General features: G+C 55.7%; 1 protein-coding gene across 2 annotated transcripts; it reads left to right on the forward strand.

Annotated features, from left to right (window-relative positions):
* Positions 1-4,968: 4,968 nt before the first annotated feature.
* NFATC4 (nuclear factor of activated T cells 4) lies at positions 4,969-13,626 on the forward strand. 2 transcript variants are annotated; one of them, XM_054577763.1, is made up of 10 exons: positions 4,969-5,086; positions 6,181-7,276; positions 8,676-8,838; positions 9,404-9,603; positions 9,940-10,112; positions 10,574-10,714; positions 11,608-11,663; positions 11,941-12,067; positions 12,254-12,835; positions 13,559-13,626. In XM_054577763.1, exons 1-10 carry the CDS (start codon positions 4,987-4,989, stop codon positions 13,624-13,626), a joined length of 2,706 nt encoding a protein of 901 aa, XP_054433738.1. In that variant the 5' UTR covers positions 4,969-4,986. The 2 variants fall into 2 exon arrangements, with proteins under 2 accessions (XP_054433738.1, XP_054433739.1); XM_054577764.1 differs by having other exon boundaries at positions 12,254-12,514.
* The last annotated feature ends 255 nt before the right edge of the window (positions 13,627-13,881 follow it).

A 13,881-nucleotide genomic window follows, 5' to 3' on the forward strand; every position in this document is an offset into this window, starting at 1 on the left:
GTGATAAGATCTGGTCCCTTGTTTCTGAGCTTGGTATCCTGATGATCGTGAGACTTGAGGGTCTATGGGAAAAGGATAAGTGTGGGAGGGATGTGAACTGTGACCAGCGGGCAGACTGTGACCTTCTAAAAATGGCCATATATATGTATTTATCTCATTCCACATGCTCTTCTTGCAGTGTAACTGATACTCCTCCCATCTAGAGATGAGGTCTATGTTCTCACCCCTTGCTTCTGGCTGGGGGTATGTGACTGCCTTCATCAATGGCATACAATGACTTTCAAGGGTACGTTAAAAAAAAAAAAAAAAGTAATTCTTGCCCGGAGCTCGCGCTCTCTCTCTCAGTGCTTGCTATGTTGTAAGGAGGCCCAAACCACGCGGAGCAGTCACATGTAGGTGGTAGAGCCAATTGCTCTGGCTAAAATCTCAGCGAACAATCAATGTCAACTGCTAGACATGTGACAATTCCAGCTCCCGGCCTTCAAGTCCCCCACCAGCCACTGTGGAGCAGATAACAGCTGCACCCTGTACTCTCCATACCTTGTCTGAATTTCTTACTTCCTCTCTGTACCCTGTCTGAATTTCTTACTCATAGAAACCATGAAGGACAATAAATGATCATTGTGGTTTGAAACCACAAAGTTTTGGGAGTGATTTGTTATTCAGTAATTGAAACTAATACATTATGTAAAAAACTTGAAGTGTTTATTTGTGTTTAAAATTTTTTCAACAAAGGAGACATTTGAAAGCTATTAGTTTCAATCCTGGAGGAAAAAAAAAAAGACATATTGCAATGTTTGGAATTTATTGTGAAATGGGATGTTGATGAATCTTGCCAATGTTATCCTTAGATTTAAGATTTTTAAATAACTATATACCAGTTTTTTGTGTGAAGAAAATTTTCAAAGTTAAAATTGATATTTAGCTAGGAAAGGAATGACACCATAAGGATGAAGATTGAAAACATTATGCTAAGTGAAAAAAGCTAGATACAAAAAGTGACATGTGATTTCATTTATATTGAATATAAATATATATTTTTACCAGTGTGATTATACATATGTGTGTATGAATTCAATAAAAATATTTTTACTCTTTGTATTTCTTTTCTGGCCATTACTATGTTTCATATCATTATTAATAATGAAAATAATTTTTTGTTGTCAAGAAGTGCTTTAAAATAATATGTTTCAGTCATCAAATATGTACGGTATGCTATTGGCATTAGATACTGTTATTGAGAGTCTAAATCAGAAAAAAAAATCAAGGCCTACACTGGAATGGCAGTGAAAGGAATGGAAAACAAGGGTCGATAGAAGCTGCATGAATAGCATGAATAACACTGATAGTTCTCTACAGTTATGGGAGCAAGGAATAGATGTCTACTATGAAATATATTTTCAGCCTGATAAAAACTGGAAATTTTGGGGGGCTTTGGTTTATCGATATAGGTACCCAATGCCTAGAACAGCCTCTGAACAAAAAAGTTCCTTAATGCATATTTTTTGTTTGAATGAATGAATGATTTATCTAGGACACATCTTATCTGCCTCATATACTCTCCATCCATCTTTTTACTCCAGCCATTACTGTGGAACCAACAGCTTCCAGGTGCCACCTGACAATACCTGCTTCTATCTTTTTGCCTTTTGCCTCGGGGCTTCTTTGCTGCAAGTTTGTGGGCCATCTACCATTTTCTGACACCTGTGTAAACCTGGAAGAGTAAGGGAATTAACACTAAAGGGGCAACTTTTGACCACTTGGAGTGGGAGCGAGTAGATAAATATTCCCCTGTTTCTTGAATCACATTATATATGGCTTCACGAGGGTCCCCAGAGGGACAATATTCCAATCTCTGAGTGGCTCAATACCACACCCTTGGCCAGGATTTCTGTCTTTCCCTGTTTCATTCATTCTTCTTGGTCTGCCACTTTTGTCCCTTGGGATTGCTTTCCACAATACACTATGTACATCTAGTTCTTGTCTCAGGCTCTGCTTTCATGGGGAAGCCCAGCTTAAGATAGATTCCTATGCAGAATGGAATTAGCATTGGATCAAGACCTAGAAAGCCCGGTTTCAGACTAAGCTTTGACATTAACCTCAAATAGAGATGGGCACTTCATTATCATTTTTAGATGGACGTGTGTTGACAAGTAAAGATCCCCAAGCCATTGGTTAACTGAACAACAACAACAAAAACAGGGCAAGGAAAATGCTTGTAGTATGGTCTCATATGCATAAAGAGAGCTTGTGTGTGTGTGTGTGTGTGTGTGTGTGTGTGTGTATGTAAGTGTATACAAAATGGACTATCATGGTTTCCTATATATTTTTGTATGACTTGAGTAGTTTACAAGGAGAATGTATCTTGTGTAATAATAATAATAATAAAAAGCGACCACCTCCAAGGCTGTTGAACTATAGTGAAAGTGCAGAGCCCGAGCAAAAGCACTTTTCAAAGGCCAGGTGAGAGAGCCAAGCTGCGCTCAGGTGTGCTAGGAGGCAGCGAGCCAGGACAAGGGCCAGTGGGGCGAGAAACCCGGAACTGCTGGAGGGATGGCTGCTGGGTCATCCTTCACCAGAGGGTAGAAGTGTAGGGTAACCTAAATTTACAACTACCAGCTCTTCCCCAGGCTGGACATGGCCGAAGTCATAAATTCCATCCCTCTGCTGCAGCCCAGACAGACTGGAGGGTTTTCAGAGTGGAGGGTCCTCCCTCCGCTCCCCCGGGAAAAACTTGGCACCCGGAGCAGTCTTCAGGCTCATTTGTACCACATTTGCGCCTCACAACTCCCCTCTCTGCTCCCCACCCTCCCTCAACAACCGCAGAGGGGAAATTGAGTCACTGAGAGGAGCGGCCAAAGTCGCCAGGGGAATGTGCGCCGACGCCAGCCCTCGGGGCCTTCCAGATGCTAGGAGGAGGGGGAGGTTCTCCAGGAAAGTATACAAAGGGGGTGAGAGGGGGAGGCTGCTGGCTGTGCAGGAGCTGAGCCAGACACATGGAGAAACGCTGCCCAGGATCAAAGGAAATATGACATTTGAAAAGAATGTGCGCGTCTGCCTGTGGTGCGGAGGGGGGCTCGGGGGTGGCTTTGGGGGTTCGGGGGTGGCGTGGTGGAGGGCAGCAGGGGCTGGGTCCGCGTCGGGGTCTTTACCCTGCCTTCCTGGCCTCCGCTTCCTACCACCCTCCCCCCACCCCTTAGGTGGTCGCTAGTCGCAGGTCTCAGGGTGTTGCTCTCTCTCCCTCCTTCCTTTATTTCCGAGTCGGAGCTGAAAGGGAAATGTAACCTGAGAAGACCAGCTAAAGGGGGAAAAAATCAAACCAGGCCGCCTCCCCGCTCGGCCTCAGAACATTCTTCCCTCCTCGCCAGCCCGGCCTCTTCTCCCCGCCCCTCTAGCGTCGCGGCCCTGGGCTCGGAGCCGGGGCAGCTCTGCACGTCACTGGGGTCCCCGGGGGCTGGGGGGTCCCCAGGGCGGGCCAGAGGGAGGATGGGAGGAAAGGGATGGGAGCCGCCTCGACCGCTGCGGATCCCGGGCCGCTGGGCCAGCCCTCCCCTCTTTCTCTGCCCGGCGGAGCCTGTTTCTCATTAGAGTAACGGGCGCGGTCCCCGCCCGGCTCCCGAGTGTTTGTAAACGTCTGACCCAAGGGCCGTCGCTTAACCCTTTAGATGCGGGGCTGGAGCACTGTGGATGGGGGGTGGGGGCGCAGCCCTGAGCAGGAAAGATTTAAAGATCGTGTGCTAGAAATGTTTGAAGTACACATCATGCATGGAGGGAAATGGTAACACCCCACCTGGTCCGCTGCCCGAGCTCGAATCTCGGATCTAAATCTCCCTCACACAACAGGGTCCTTCCTAGAAAATCCAGCCCGAGTTTTCCTTCCTCCTCTCGCCCAGGTGACAGGTGTCCCACTACGGGGCCCACCAAGTCGCCCGGCTCCGGGCCTCTAGTAAACCTGGCCAGGATTTTCGGGAGAGCCGGAGCGGGATGCCAAAGGGTCAGCGACTCTTTCCAGACTTCAGTTCTAGGGAGGAGGGAGCCGACTTCCCGTGGAGGCTAATTAATGGCCTCTCTGGGTGCCTGGGACGAGGGCGATGGTAAAGCCCGGCCTGGATCATCGCCCATTTGGGGCCGTGGACCTATGAACTGTTTTCCAGGACGGCTAAATGTTCTTCACCTTTCGGGGGTAGTGGTGCGGGAGACAGCCGGTGGAAGGGCTGATTTGGGAGAGAAGAGTTCTCGCGAAGGCCCAGGCAGGGCAGCCTCAGGCGAGGGACTTCGAAGGAATGGCCTTTTTGCTTTTCAGCGCAGCCTGGGGCCACTCTGCACCCGAGTGTCCCCTTGACCTGAGGGAAAGGAGAGGAGAGGTGGTCCTTCCCAGCTAGATGACTGCAGAACTCCTTCAGAACTTAAGAAACGGTCTTCCGTGGACCCGCTAGACTGTGGGCCCCAAATGTGGCCCCTTTAAGGCGCTCGGACCCGGAGCCCCTGAACTTAAACTAAGTTGGGGAGGGGTAGCGATGGTAGTGCTCCCCGCAGGAAATGATTGTCACGACTGCAGGCCAATCGGCATCACTATGGTCATACCACGCTTGAGGGACCGATTTCCAATTCAGTTTTGTGCGCTCTCTCTCTGTCTCTGTCTCTGTCTCTCTCTCTCTTTTTTTTGAGAGGGAGGGACTGGAGAGAGGACAGAGGGAGAAAGAGAGGGTGGGGAAGGACGAGGGGCGCGTGCATCCCTGGAGGAGGGGCTGGAGCATCCCAGGCAGCCAATCAGGGACAGGCTGGGGGGGCCGCTTTGAAGAAGTTTGGGGAAAAAAGTTTGGAAAACTTTCTATAATAACTAGGGGGCGTCCGGAGGGAGGCGGCAGCGGCGGAGGAGGGGGCGTCTTAAAGAAGGGGAGGGAGGGAGCCGCGGGTGAAGCGACGGTAGCCTCCTGAGCTCCCCCCTCCCTCCCTGACTGGGACCTGGGGTCTCAGGCCGGATCCATGGGGGCAGCAAGCTGCGAGGATGAGGAGCTGGAATTTAAGCTGGTGTTCGGGGAGGAAAAGGAGGCCCCCCCGCTGAGCGCGGGGGGGCCGGGGGAAGGTTAGTGCGGGGCTGGGAAGGGGTCCTGGGGTCAATGAGGGAAGAGCCCTGGGGTCCTGAGTCTGGGGACTTCAGGGCAGCGAGCCTGGGGTGGGGGATGAAGGGGTCAGAGGTTGAGGGGAGTAGCGAGGCTTGGGGGTCTGCGGCTGTCTGTCGGGGGCCGGGCACCACTTTCTCCTTTTTAGGTCGTGACTGGGGTGGGGGTGGGGGTGCCGCGGGCTGCGCGCCGCCTCTAGGTTGGGCCGACTGTCACTGGCAAGGGGGGCGGACGGGAACAGCGGTCCTGAGAGCCCCTGGCGCGGCCGGGGGACGGGAAGGTGGGACGCTGGAGCTTGCCCCTTGCGGACTGAGCCCTGAGCCGGCCGACCCGACGCCGGGGGCCGGAGGCGCTCTCGGGCCGCGTCAGGGCACCCCTCCCCCTCCCCCGTCTGGCCGCAACGAGAGGCAGATGGCTGGGACTGAGCCGGGGGTGGCGGCTGCCGCTCGCACGGAATCCGTGCAGCGTGCGTCCCCCTCCCCCCACCGGGCCGGGCCGGGCAAGCAGCACCCCCGCCCCCGAATTGGGGGGAGCGAGGGAGGAGCCACCTCCCCTCGTCACCACTGCCCTGGCGCCCCCCTCCCCTGGCCACTGTTGCGATAGCAACTGGGGCTCCTGCCAGCGCAGTTTGGGGGTTTGGGAACCGCTGCTAATTGGGTTCATGTGTGAGTCGCCCCCAGCCCAGCGTAGCGCCTCTCTAAACGCGCCTTCAGGCCCGGCTCCAGCCCCTCCCGATCCACCTCCCTCACCTTAAGACCTAACCGGTCTGGTACCGAGGTCCGAGGTCCGAGGGCAGAGGTCTCAAGAGTGTGAGCTCTTCCGTGTGGGAAAAGGCTTGGCACTTCTGAATCTATCCCTTCCACCTTCCGCGGTCCAACTTTGCTCCCGTCTTTGTGGCTTTGAAGGGCACCGTACAGAACCCTCTTTGCTGCGGGGCGGGTGGCATACAAGGTTTAGGGGGCTGACTACTCAAGGAACCTAGACATCTCATCTGCTTCTCTCTTTTCCCATCTCCTGTGGTGTCCCTCTCTGTTCCCCTCCCTTCCCATTTTGACAGAACTGGACTCAGAGGACACTCCGCCATGCTGTCGTCTGGCCCTGGGGGAGCCCCCTCCCTATGGCGCCGCCCCTATTGGCATTCCCCGGCCACCACCCCCTCGGCCTGGCATGCACTCACCACCACCCCGTCCAGCCCCCTCACCAGGCACTTGGGAGAGCCAGCCGGCCCGGTCGGTGAGGCTGGGGGGGCCGGGAGGGAGCTCCGCTGGGGCTGGGGGAGGCCGTGTCCTTGAGTGCCCAAGCATCCGCATCACTTCTATCTCTCCCACGCCTGACCCGCCAGCCACTCTGGAGGACAACCCTGATGCCTGGGGGGACGGCTCCCCCAGGGATTACCCTCCACCAGAAGGCTTTGGAGGCTACCGAGAGGCAGGAGGCCAGGGCGGGGGCCCCTTCTTCAGCCCGAGCCCTGGCAGCAGCAGCCTGTCCTCGTGGAGCTTCTTCTCCGATGCCTCTGACGAGGCAGCCCTGTATGCGGCCTGCGACGAGGTGGAGTCTGAGCTAAATGAAGCGGCCTCCCGATTTGGCCTAGGTTCCCCGCTACCCTCACCCCGCGCATCCCCTAGGCCATGGACCCCCGATGATCCCTGGAGCCTGTATGGTCCAAGCCCCGGAGGTCGGGGACCAGAAGATAGCTGGCTACTTCTCAGCGCTCCTGGGCCCACCCCAGCCTCCCCACGGCCTGCCTCTCCCTGTGGAAAACGGCGCTATTCCAGCTCGGGAACCCCTTCTTCAGCCTCTCCAGCTCTGTCCCGCCGCGGCAGCCTGGGAGAGGAGGGCCCTGAGCCACCTCCACCACCCCCATTGCCTCTGGCGCGGGACCCTGGCTCCCCTGGGCCTTTTGACTATGTGGGGGCCCCACCAACCGAGAGCATCCCCCAAAAAACCCGGAGGACTTCCAGTGAGCAGGCAGTGGCCCTGCCTCGGTCTGAGGAGCCTGCCCCATGCAATGGGAAGCTGCCTTCAGGAGCAGAGGAGGCTGCAGCTCCTCCAGGTGGTCCTCGGAAGGAGGTGGCTGGCATGGACTACCTGGCAGTGCCTTCCCCTCTGGCGTGGTCCAAGGCTCGGATTGGGGGACACAGCCCCATCTTCAGGTGAGGGTCGTGCCTGGCAGCACTGCTATCTCCAGCTCTTCCACTTCAGAGCAGGAGGTCAGGGATGGGTTTGAAGAGAGGTCCTAGGTTCTGTGCCCTTGGCATTTCAAATGAATCTGCAACTAGCTTGGCTGCTGCCACGTACGCAGTTTTAGGGAGAATTTAAACAACAACAACAACAACAACAACATGCCTTCTACGAACCGATGATTTGCAAAATATAATCATTCCCTGCGGACCAATTAGAAAAAGCCCCCTCCCCCACTGCTTTAGCAAAGGGGAGTTCCTGGGCGTTCCCCCACACCTAGCTCTGGGCTGGCACTGTCGGGACAGGGGCTGTGGACAGACGTACAACGGGGGGGCAAGAAGTCCCGTTCTCTAACTTTTAGTTTCTAGGGCCTAACTTGTCAGAAAGTATACCTGCTCATTCAAATTAAAATAGCATATATTTGCAAGACAAAACTTCATATTAAAACAAGCTGTTCTTGCATTCTTCTACCCCTTTTACCCTCAAAGAATCCTGCCCATTCCAGTAATCCTAAACCTTGGGGTGTGAGACTGAGCTGGCTCCATCTAGGAAAGTTTCCTGGGGAAAGACACCTGAACACCTGCTCCCCTGGAGTCCTATAGGGCAGGGCTTCTCACCCTTGGCACTATTAACATTTTGAGCAGGATAATTCTCTGTTGTGGGAGCTGTGCTGGGCATTGTAGGATGGTTTAGCAGCATCCCTGGCCTCTACCCACTAGATGCTAGTAGCATCCTCTCCCCTGGTATGACAACCAAAAATGTGTCTAGGCATTGCCAAATATCACCTGGGGGCAACTCTAGTTGAGATCCGCTGGCCGAGGGTATCTGGGAGCTCAAAAGAGGAAAGTTGCGCATCTGTAACTTCCAGCTTCTGGAATTGACCTGTCCAGCCCCAGCTAGTGGAATGGGTGCTGAGGGGGAAATAGGGTCTGTACTCAATCCTGGCTTCTGTCAGTCACTGGCTTGCTCAGCCCACTTTGTTCTAACATCTGGGTCTCAGTTTCTTTATTTGAAAAACAAAGGGGTTTATCTCTGAGGCCTTTTCCTCTGAATTCTTCCTATCCAGATCTAAGGATTAGGGGGTGGGCTTTGGGTTCCTCTGTGTCCCAGTGAACCCTTGCCACCTCAGACCCTACTCTCAGAGCTGGAAAGGAGAGAGTCTGGTGCCCTCTTCCACAACCTCATCTTGAGGGGGTCTGAGGGGCCAGTCCCCGATCACCTTGCTTCCAGGTTTTTGGGCCATTTTATTTCTGCTGTGATTTCTCCCACACCCACATCCCCTCTCCCTCACATCCCAGGGAGCTGAGACCCGGTGCTGCCCTGACTGGGGTCTGAGGCTGCAGATGACCAGTGCTCTTCTCTTCTGTCCAGGACCTCTGCCCTACCCCCACTGGACTGGCCTCTGCCCAGCCAGTATGAGCAGCTGGAGCTGAGGATCGAGGTGCAGCCTAGAGCCCACCATCGGGCCCACTACGAGACAGAGGGCAGCCGAGGTGCTGTCAAAGCTGCCCCTGGCGGTCACCCCGTAGTCAAGGTAAGGGCAGAGGCCAGGCCTGATAGCCATTCTCCTCTCCAGTCCCACACCCCCGCAGACGGGATCCAGCTGTGCAGACCCATGGCACTGCCCTTTCCCACACTCCCTCTCAGCAGTGACCCTGCACGTAGGCTGGAGTTGGGGGAGGAAGAGTGCCCTTCAAGGACCCGGATATACTTGCTACTCCTCTATCCCTCCACCCCCACTTCCCTCATCCCATGGGACCCCAGCCTCTTGTCTACTCTGGAAAATGGTGGCCTGCCAGATGTGGGGGAGGGCTTAGGCCAAGGCCGAAGTTCACTGGGAGTTAGGTTGTCTCCATTGAGTTGAGCCGGTCTCCCTTGGGAGATTTTCTCCCTTGCCCAGCTCAATTTGGGCCTTGTTCCAAGAATAACACTGTGAACTCCAGGCCGTGTTTTCTCCACAACTGGTGCCCAATTCCCCCCGGGAATCCCTTCCTGGATATCCTTTGTCTTTCACCAACCTCAACCCCTGGTGGACTGAAAACCCTGGGATGGATGAAGGATGAGATTTCAGTTGGGTTACCTGTATCTCCCTCTGCCAGCTCCTAGGCTACAGTGAGAAGCCACTGACCCTACAGATGTTCATTGGCACTGCAGATGAAAGGAATCTGCGGCCTCATGCCTTCTATCAGGTGCACCGTATTACTGGCAAGATGGTGGCGACGGCCAGCTACGAAGCTGTAGTCAGTGGTACCAAGGTGTTGGAGATGACCCTGCTTCCCGAGAACAACATGGCAGCCAAGTAGGTCCCCACTCTACTTCCCCCCAGTGCTTGGGCTCCAGGATCAGTCTTCTCCCTGGGTCCTAAGCTAGGCCAATTCTTGCCCTTCCCAGAAGAGCTAGACATCATCCAGAGAAGCAGTTTCAGGCCCTCTTATCATGTAGAAGAGGACATTAGGGGCTGGGGAAGCAGTCTGCAGAGGCCGTTTCTGGGTTAAAATAGCCCTCCTATGCGCCCAGAGAAGGTCTTCGGGGCTTTGCATAGAGGGCGGGGGCTTCCCTCTTGGGTGGGCAGGGGGGCGGGCATTACCATTCTGGCTTCAGCTGGGAAGGCTTGCCATCTACTCTTTGCCTTCAGCATTGACTGTGCTGGAATCCTGAAGCTTCGGAATTCAGACATTGAGCTGCGGAAGGGTGAGACAGACATCGGGCGCAAGAACACGCGAGTGCGGCTGGTATTCCGGGTACACGTGCCCCAGGGCAGCGGGAAGGTCGTCTCTGTGCAGACAGCATCGGTGCCCATTGAGTGCTGTGAGCAAAGAGGCTCTACGCTATCTTTCTGTCTCTTGCGACTCTCCTGTCTATGTGTCTGTCTGTTTACCTCATTTCCTGGGCATAGTGTCCTGTGTCCCGTCTGTCCTGGGAAGTCTTGTAAAGGAGTTAGCCCTTATTTCTATACTGAAGGGGTGGGAGGAGTGTCCTAACTTGCTCCTGCTGCAGACAGGAGTGCCCCTATCCTCCCTCTGCCTTGGGTGGCCCTGTGCACGTATTTGGGTAACTCTCTGGCCTGCTCTCTTGGTTTCACTCTTTGCCTGGGTGGCTCCTTACATGGTGGGTGCCACCCTAGGGACTCCGTGGATTCACTTGTGTGTGTCTGCCACTGAGGACGGCTCCTCCAGGGCCCTGTGGCAGTTATTCCAAGGCGGCGGGGGCAGAGGAGGCTGTCCTCTCCATACCCAGCCCAGCCAGGCCTTTCCTGCACTGCTCTGCAGCCCAGCGCTCGGCCCAGGAGCTGCCCCAGGTGGAGGCCTACAGCCCCAGTGCCTGCTCAGTGAGAGGAGGAGAGGAGCTAGTGCTGACTGGCTCCAACTTCCTGCCAGACTCCAAGGTGGTGTTCATCGAGAGGGGCCCTGGTGAGTAGCCCCTGGGGAGGGGAGGGCAGGCAGGAAGAGTTGGAGCGGGCAGGCGAAGAGCTCTGGCGCTGTCACTAACCAGCTAGTTGAGCCTGAGTTTCCTTCTCTGGAAAATGGGTCAGATAGATCGTCCTTGCTCTTGGGCATGACAGCAATCTAAAATGCTTCAGATGGTGAACCCGTGTAAGAAATAAACATCCTATTTTTTAAAGAGAAGTTGGCCTTGAGACGATGGACCCCATGTGGGTAGGATGTATGAGAAGAAGGGAAGAGGTAGCTTGGGTCCTCACAGCCGCACACTGAGCCCCTCCTGCGTTATGAGCCTGGCAGCACGGCTATGATTACGAGAGCCTGTGACATACCCTAAGGTGGAGCTTCAGGGGTGGAGAAGGGAAGACTGAGGGACGGAGGCGCATCCACCAGCCTGAGGTCTTTGTCCTCCCCCAACCCCGACCACCGGGAGCCCTGCCCCTACGCTCAAAGACAGCAGATTTTGAGGCTCTGGATCATGAGTCTTGAGGCCTCATTGCTTTGCTTCAAGCTAGCACCCTTTCCTACCCTTGAACGTCCTCCCAGCACTATCGCGGGCGGAGATGCCTGGAGTTGGATGGGAGGGCTCAGGAGTTGCTTCAGGCACCCACCCCCTCTGGTCTCTAGGCTGGCCCTGCCACCTCGAGTGGTCTCAGTGTACTGCTCTATATCTTGTGGACAGTTTTAAACCCTGCCTTTTCCATTGAATTGTGTAAACACACAGTGGGCTCTTCTGTGAGCCAGGCCTTTGTAGGGGCCTTCTGAGCCTTGCTGTGGCTCTAGCAGGAGGGGAGATGGCAGGGGACCGGGCACGGGGCAGGGGCCCTGGAGCTGAGCTGGAGTGATCTGTTCCCCCTGCACAGATGGAAAGCTGCAATGGGAGGAGGAGGCCACCGTGAATCGGTTGCAGAGCAATGAGGTACCAGTGTCATTGGGGTGCCCACCATGGGGGCGGGGCGGGGGAGAGGTCAGGGAATTCCCAGCTGTGTCCTTGCCCATGGGAAAGGACTCTGAAACGACCTGTTCCTTTCTAGAAGAGGCATTCTGGCCACTCTGGGAGCAGGTTCTTCTCTAGGGAATGAACTTAGCTCCTGAGCAAAGGGAAAAATCCAGGAGGTGGAGTTCGGGTCCTTGGAAGGGCTGGGCCGAGCCTTTGTTCCTGAGGGCTCCCTGCCTCATCCTCTCCTCTTTCCCAGGTGACGCTGACCCTGACTGTCCCTGAGTACAGCAACAAGAGGGTGTCCCGGCCCGTCCAGGTCTACTTTTATGTCTCCAATGGGCGCAGGAAGCGCAGCCCTACCCAGAGTTTCAAGTTCCTGCCTGGTGCGCTCCAGGACAGCTCCTGGTGGGGTGCGGGGCCCGGGGAGCTGAGGCGGGGCAGGGCGGTGCCACGCCCCCATTGTAAGGGGCAGGGCAGGAGAGAACCTGGAGATGGGAAGGTGGGCGGAGGGTGTGCAGTGGGGAGTTTGCCGGCCTTCTCACAGTGTGTCCTGCTTCCCATCTCTCCAGTGATCTTCAAGGAGGAGCCCTTGCCTGACTCATCTCTCCGGGGCTTCCCTTCAGCCTCAGGCCCTCCCTTCGGCACTGACATGGACTTCTCACCACCCAGGGCCCCCTACCCCTCCTATCCCCATGAAGACCCTGCTTACGAACCTCCTTACCTGTCGGAAGGCTTCAGCTATGGCACACCCCCTCTGTACCCCCAAACGGGGCCCCCGCCATCATACAGACCTGGCCTTCGGATGTTCCCTGAGACTGGGGGTACCACAGGTTGTGCTCGCCCACCTCCAGTCGCCTTCCTTCCCCGGCCCTTCCCTAGTGACCCCTATGGGGGACGGGCCTCCCCTTTTCCCCTGGGGCTGCCATTCCCTCCTCCAGCCCCTTTCCGGGCTCCACTGCCTTCCTCCCCACCGCTGGAAGGCCCCTTCCCTCCCCAGAGTGGTGTTCATCCCCCATCCGCTGATGGGTACAATGAGGTAGGGCCAAGCTATGGCCCTGGGGAGGGGACTCCGGAGCAGGAGAAATCCAGGGGTGGCTACGGCAGCGGCTTCCGAGACAGTGCGCCTATCCAGGGTATCACGCTGGAGGAAGGTGGGTGTGGCACTGGGAGCTGCAAGTGTGAATGTGTGTGAGAGATCCGCGCACCGCATGTTTGCTGAGGGCTAGAGCTTGGCTTCCCAGAAATTGGGCATCTTTGATCCCTCGGGGCCAGTCAGAGGGACTCAGAGGCAAATTCTTGGTGCAGGTAGCCACGTGAACCCATTTAACTTAATTCTGAAGGGTTCGTGGAGTTTCTGCCCCAACCCTTCTCCATCAGCACTAAAACTCAGGCTAGAAGTACCTTCAAGATCATTCAAATCTAACTCCCCAGTTTGCAGATTCAGACACTGAATTTCAGAGAGGAGCGGTGGCTTGCTGAGGTCCCAGTCTAGCATGTTTTCCCTCGCCTCAGCTCTCCCCTCAACATGGTGACTGCGGTCAGGATTGCTGATGAAGAACCTTCATATTTTGCCTCTTCTTCCTCCCACTGACTACACCCACCCCTGGCTCTGCTGGCAGCAATTGTCCTGATATTGCAGGCTGCTGAGCCAGCAGGAAAGGGTGGGATGAGGGCCTGGGAGCCCACATGGATAGAGTTGAGCAAGATTTGATTGGGAGCAGGTGTCAAGACACATTGGGGAAACTGAGGCCCAGTGGAGGAGGAGCCTAGAGGCATGCTGGACTGAGGCCTGCCTTGAATGGATTGAGGGCCTCTGGAAAAGGAGGGGACCTGCCCCTACCTAGCTCAGTCTCTCAACTCTCCCTCCTTTACAGTGAGTGAGATCATTGGTCGAGACTTGAGTGGCTTCCCTGCACCTCCTGGAGAAGAGCCTCCTGCTTGAACCGTCGCCTGGCAACCCGAGCCTCCGTGGCCCCTCCAGCCTTGCCCACTTTCCTTTTACCCTGGGGTGGTGGTTCCAGAAGCTTGGGGCCAATCTGGTTCTTCTCTCCTCAGCTTTTGCCTTTTTCCCCCTGCCCTCCGTCCCCTCCCCTAGCTGAGATATGGCCCCCTGGGCCTGGTGCTGCCTGGGAGGGCTCGGGAGGGAGAGCGCGGAGGACCGCGGTGGGTGGAGACTGAGGCTGGGTGCGAGGACTGA

This window comes from Pteronotus mesoamericanus, unplaced genomic scaffold (genome assembly GCF_021234165.1).
Source record: "Pteronotus mesoamericanus isolate MK-2021 breed Mesoamerican mustached bat unplaced genomic scaffold, CSHL_Meso_final contig_46, whole genome shotgun sequence".
Taxonomy (NCBI): Eukaryota; Metazoa; Chordata; class Mammalia; order Chiroptera; family Mormoopidae; genus Pteronotus; species Pteronotus mesoamericanus.

Excerpts from the sequence above, each read along its gene's own strand:
- NFATC4 (XM_054577763.1), top strand. The coding sequence starts at position 4,987 with ATGGGGGCAGCAAGCTGCGAGGATGAGGAGCTGGAATTTAAGCTGGTG. Across the intron at positions 9,604-9,939 it reads GAGAACAACATGGCAGCCAA|CATTGACTGTGCTGGAATCC; the intron begins GTAGGTCCCCAC and ends CTTTGCCTTCAG. Across the intron at positions 10,113-10,573 it reads ATCGGTGCCCATTGAGTGCT|CCCAGCGCTCGGCCCAGGAG; the intron begins GTGAGCAAAGAG and ends ACTGCTCTGCAG.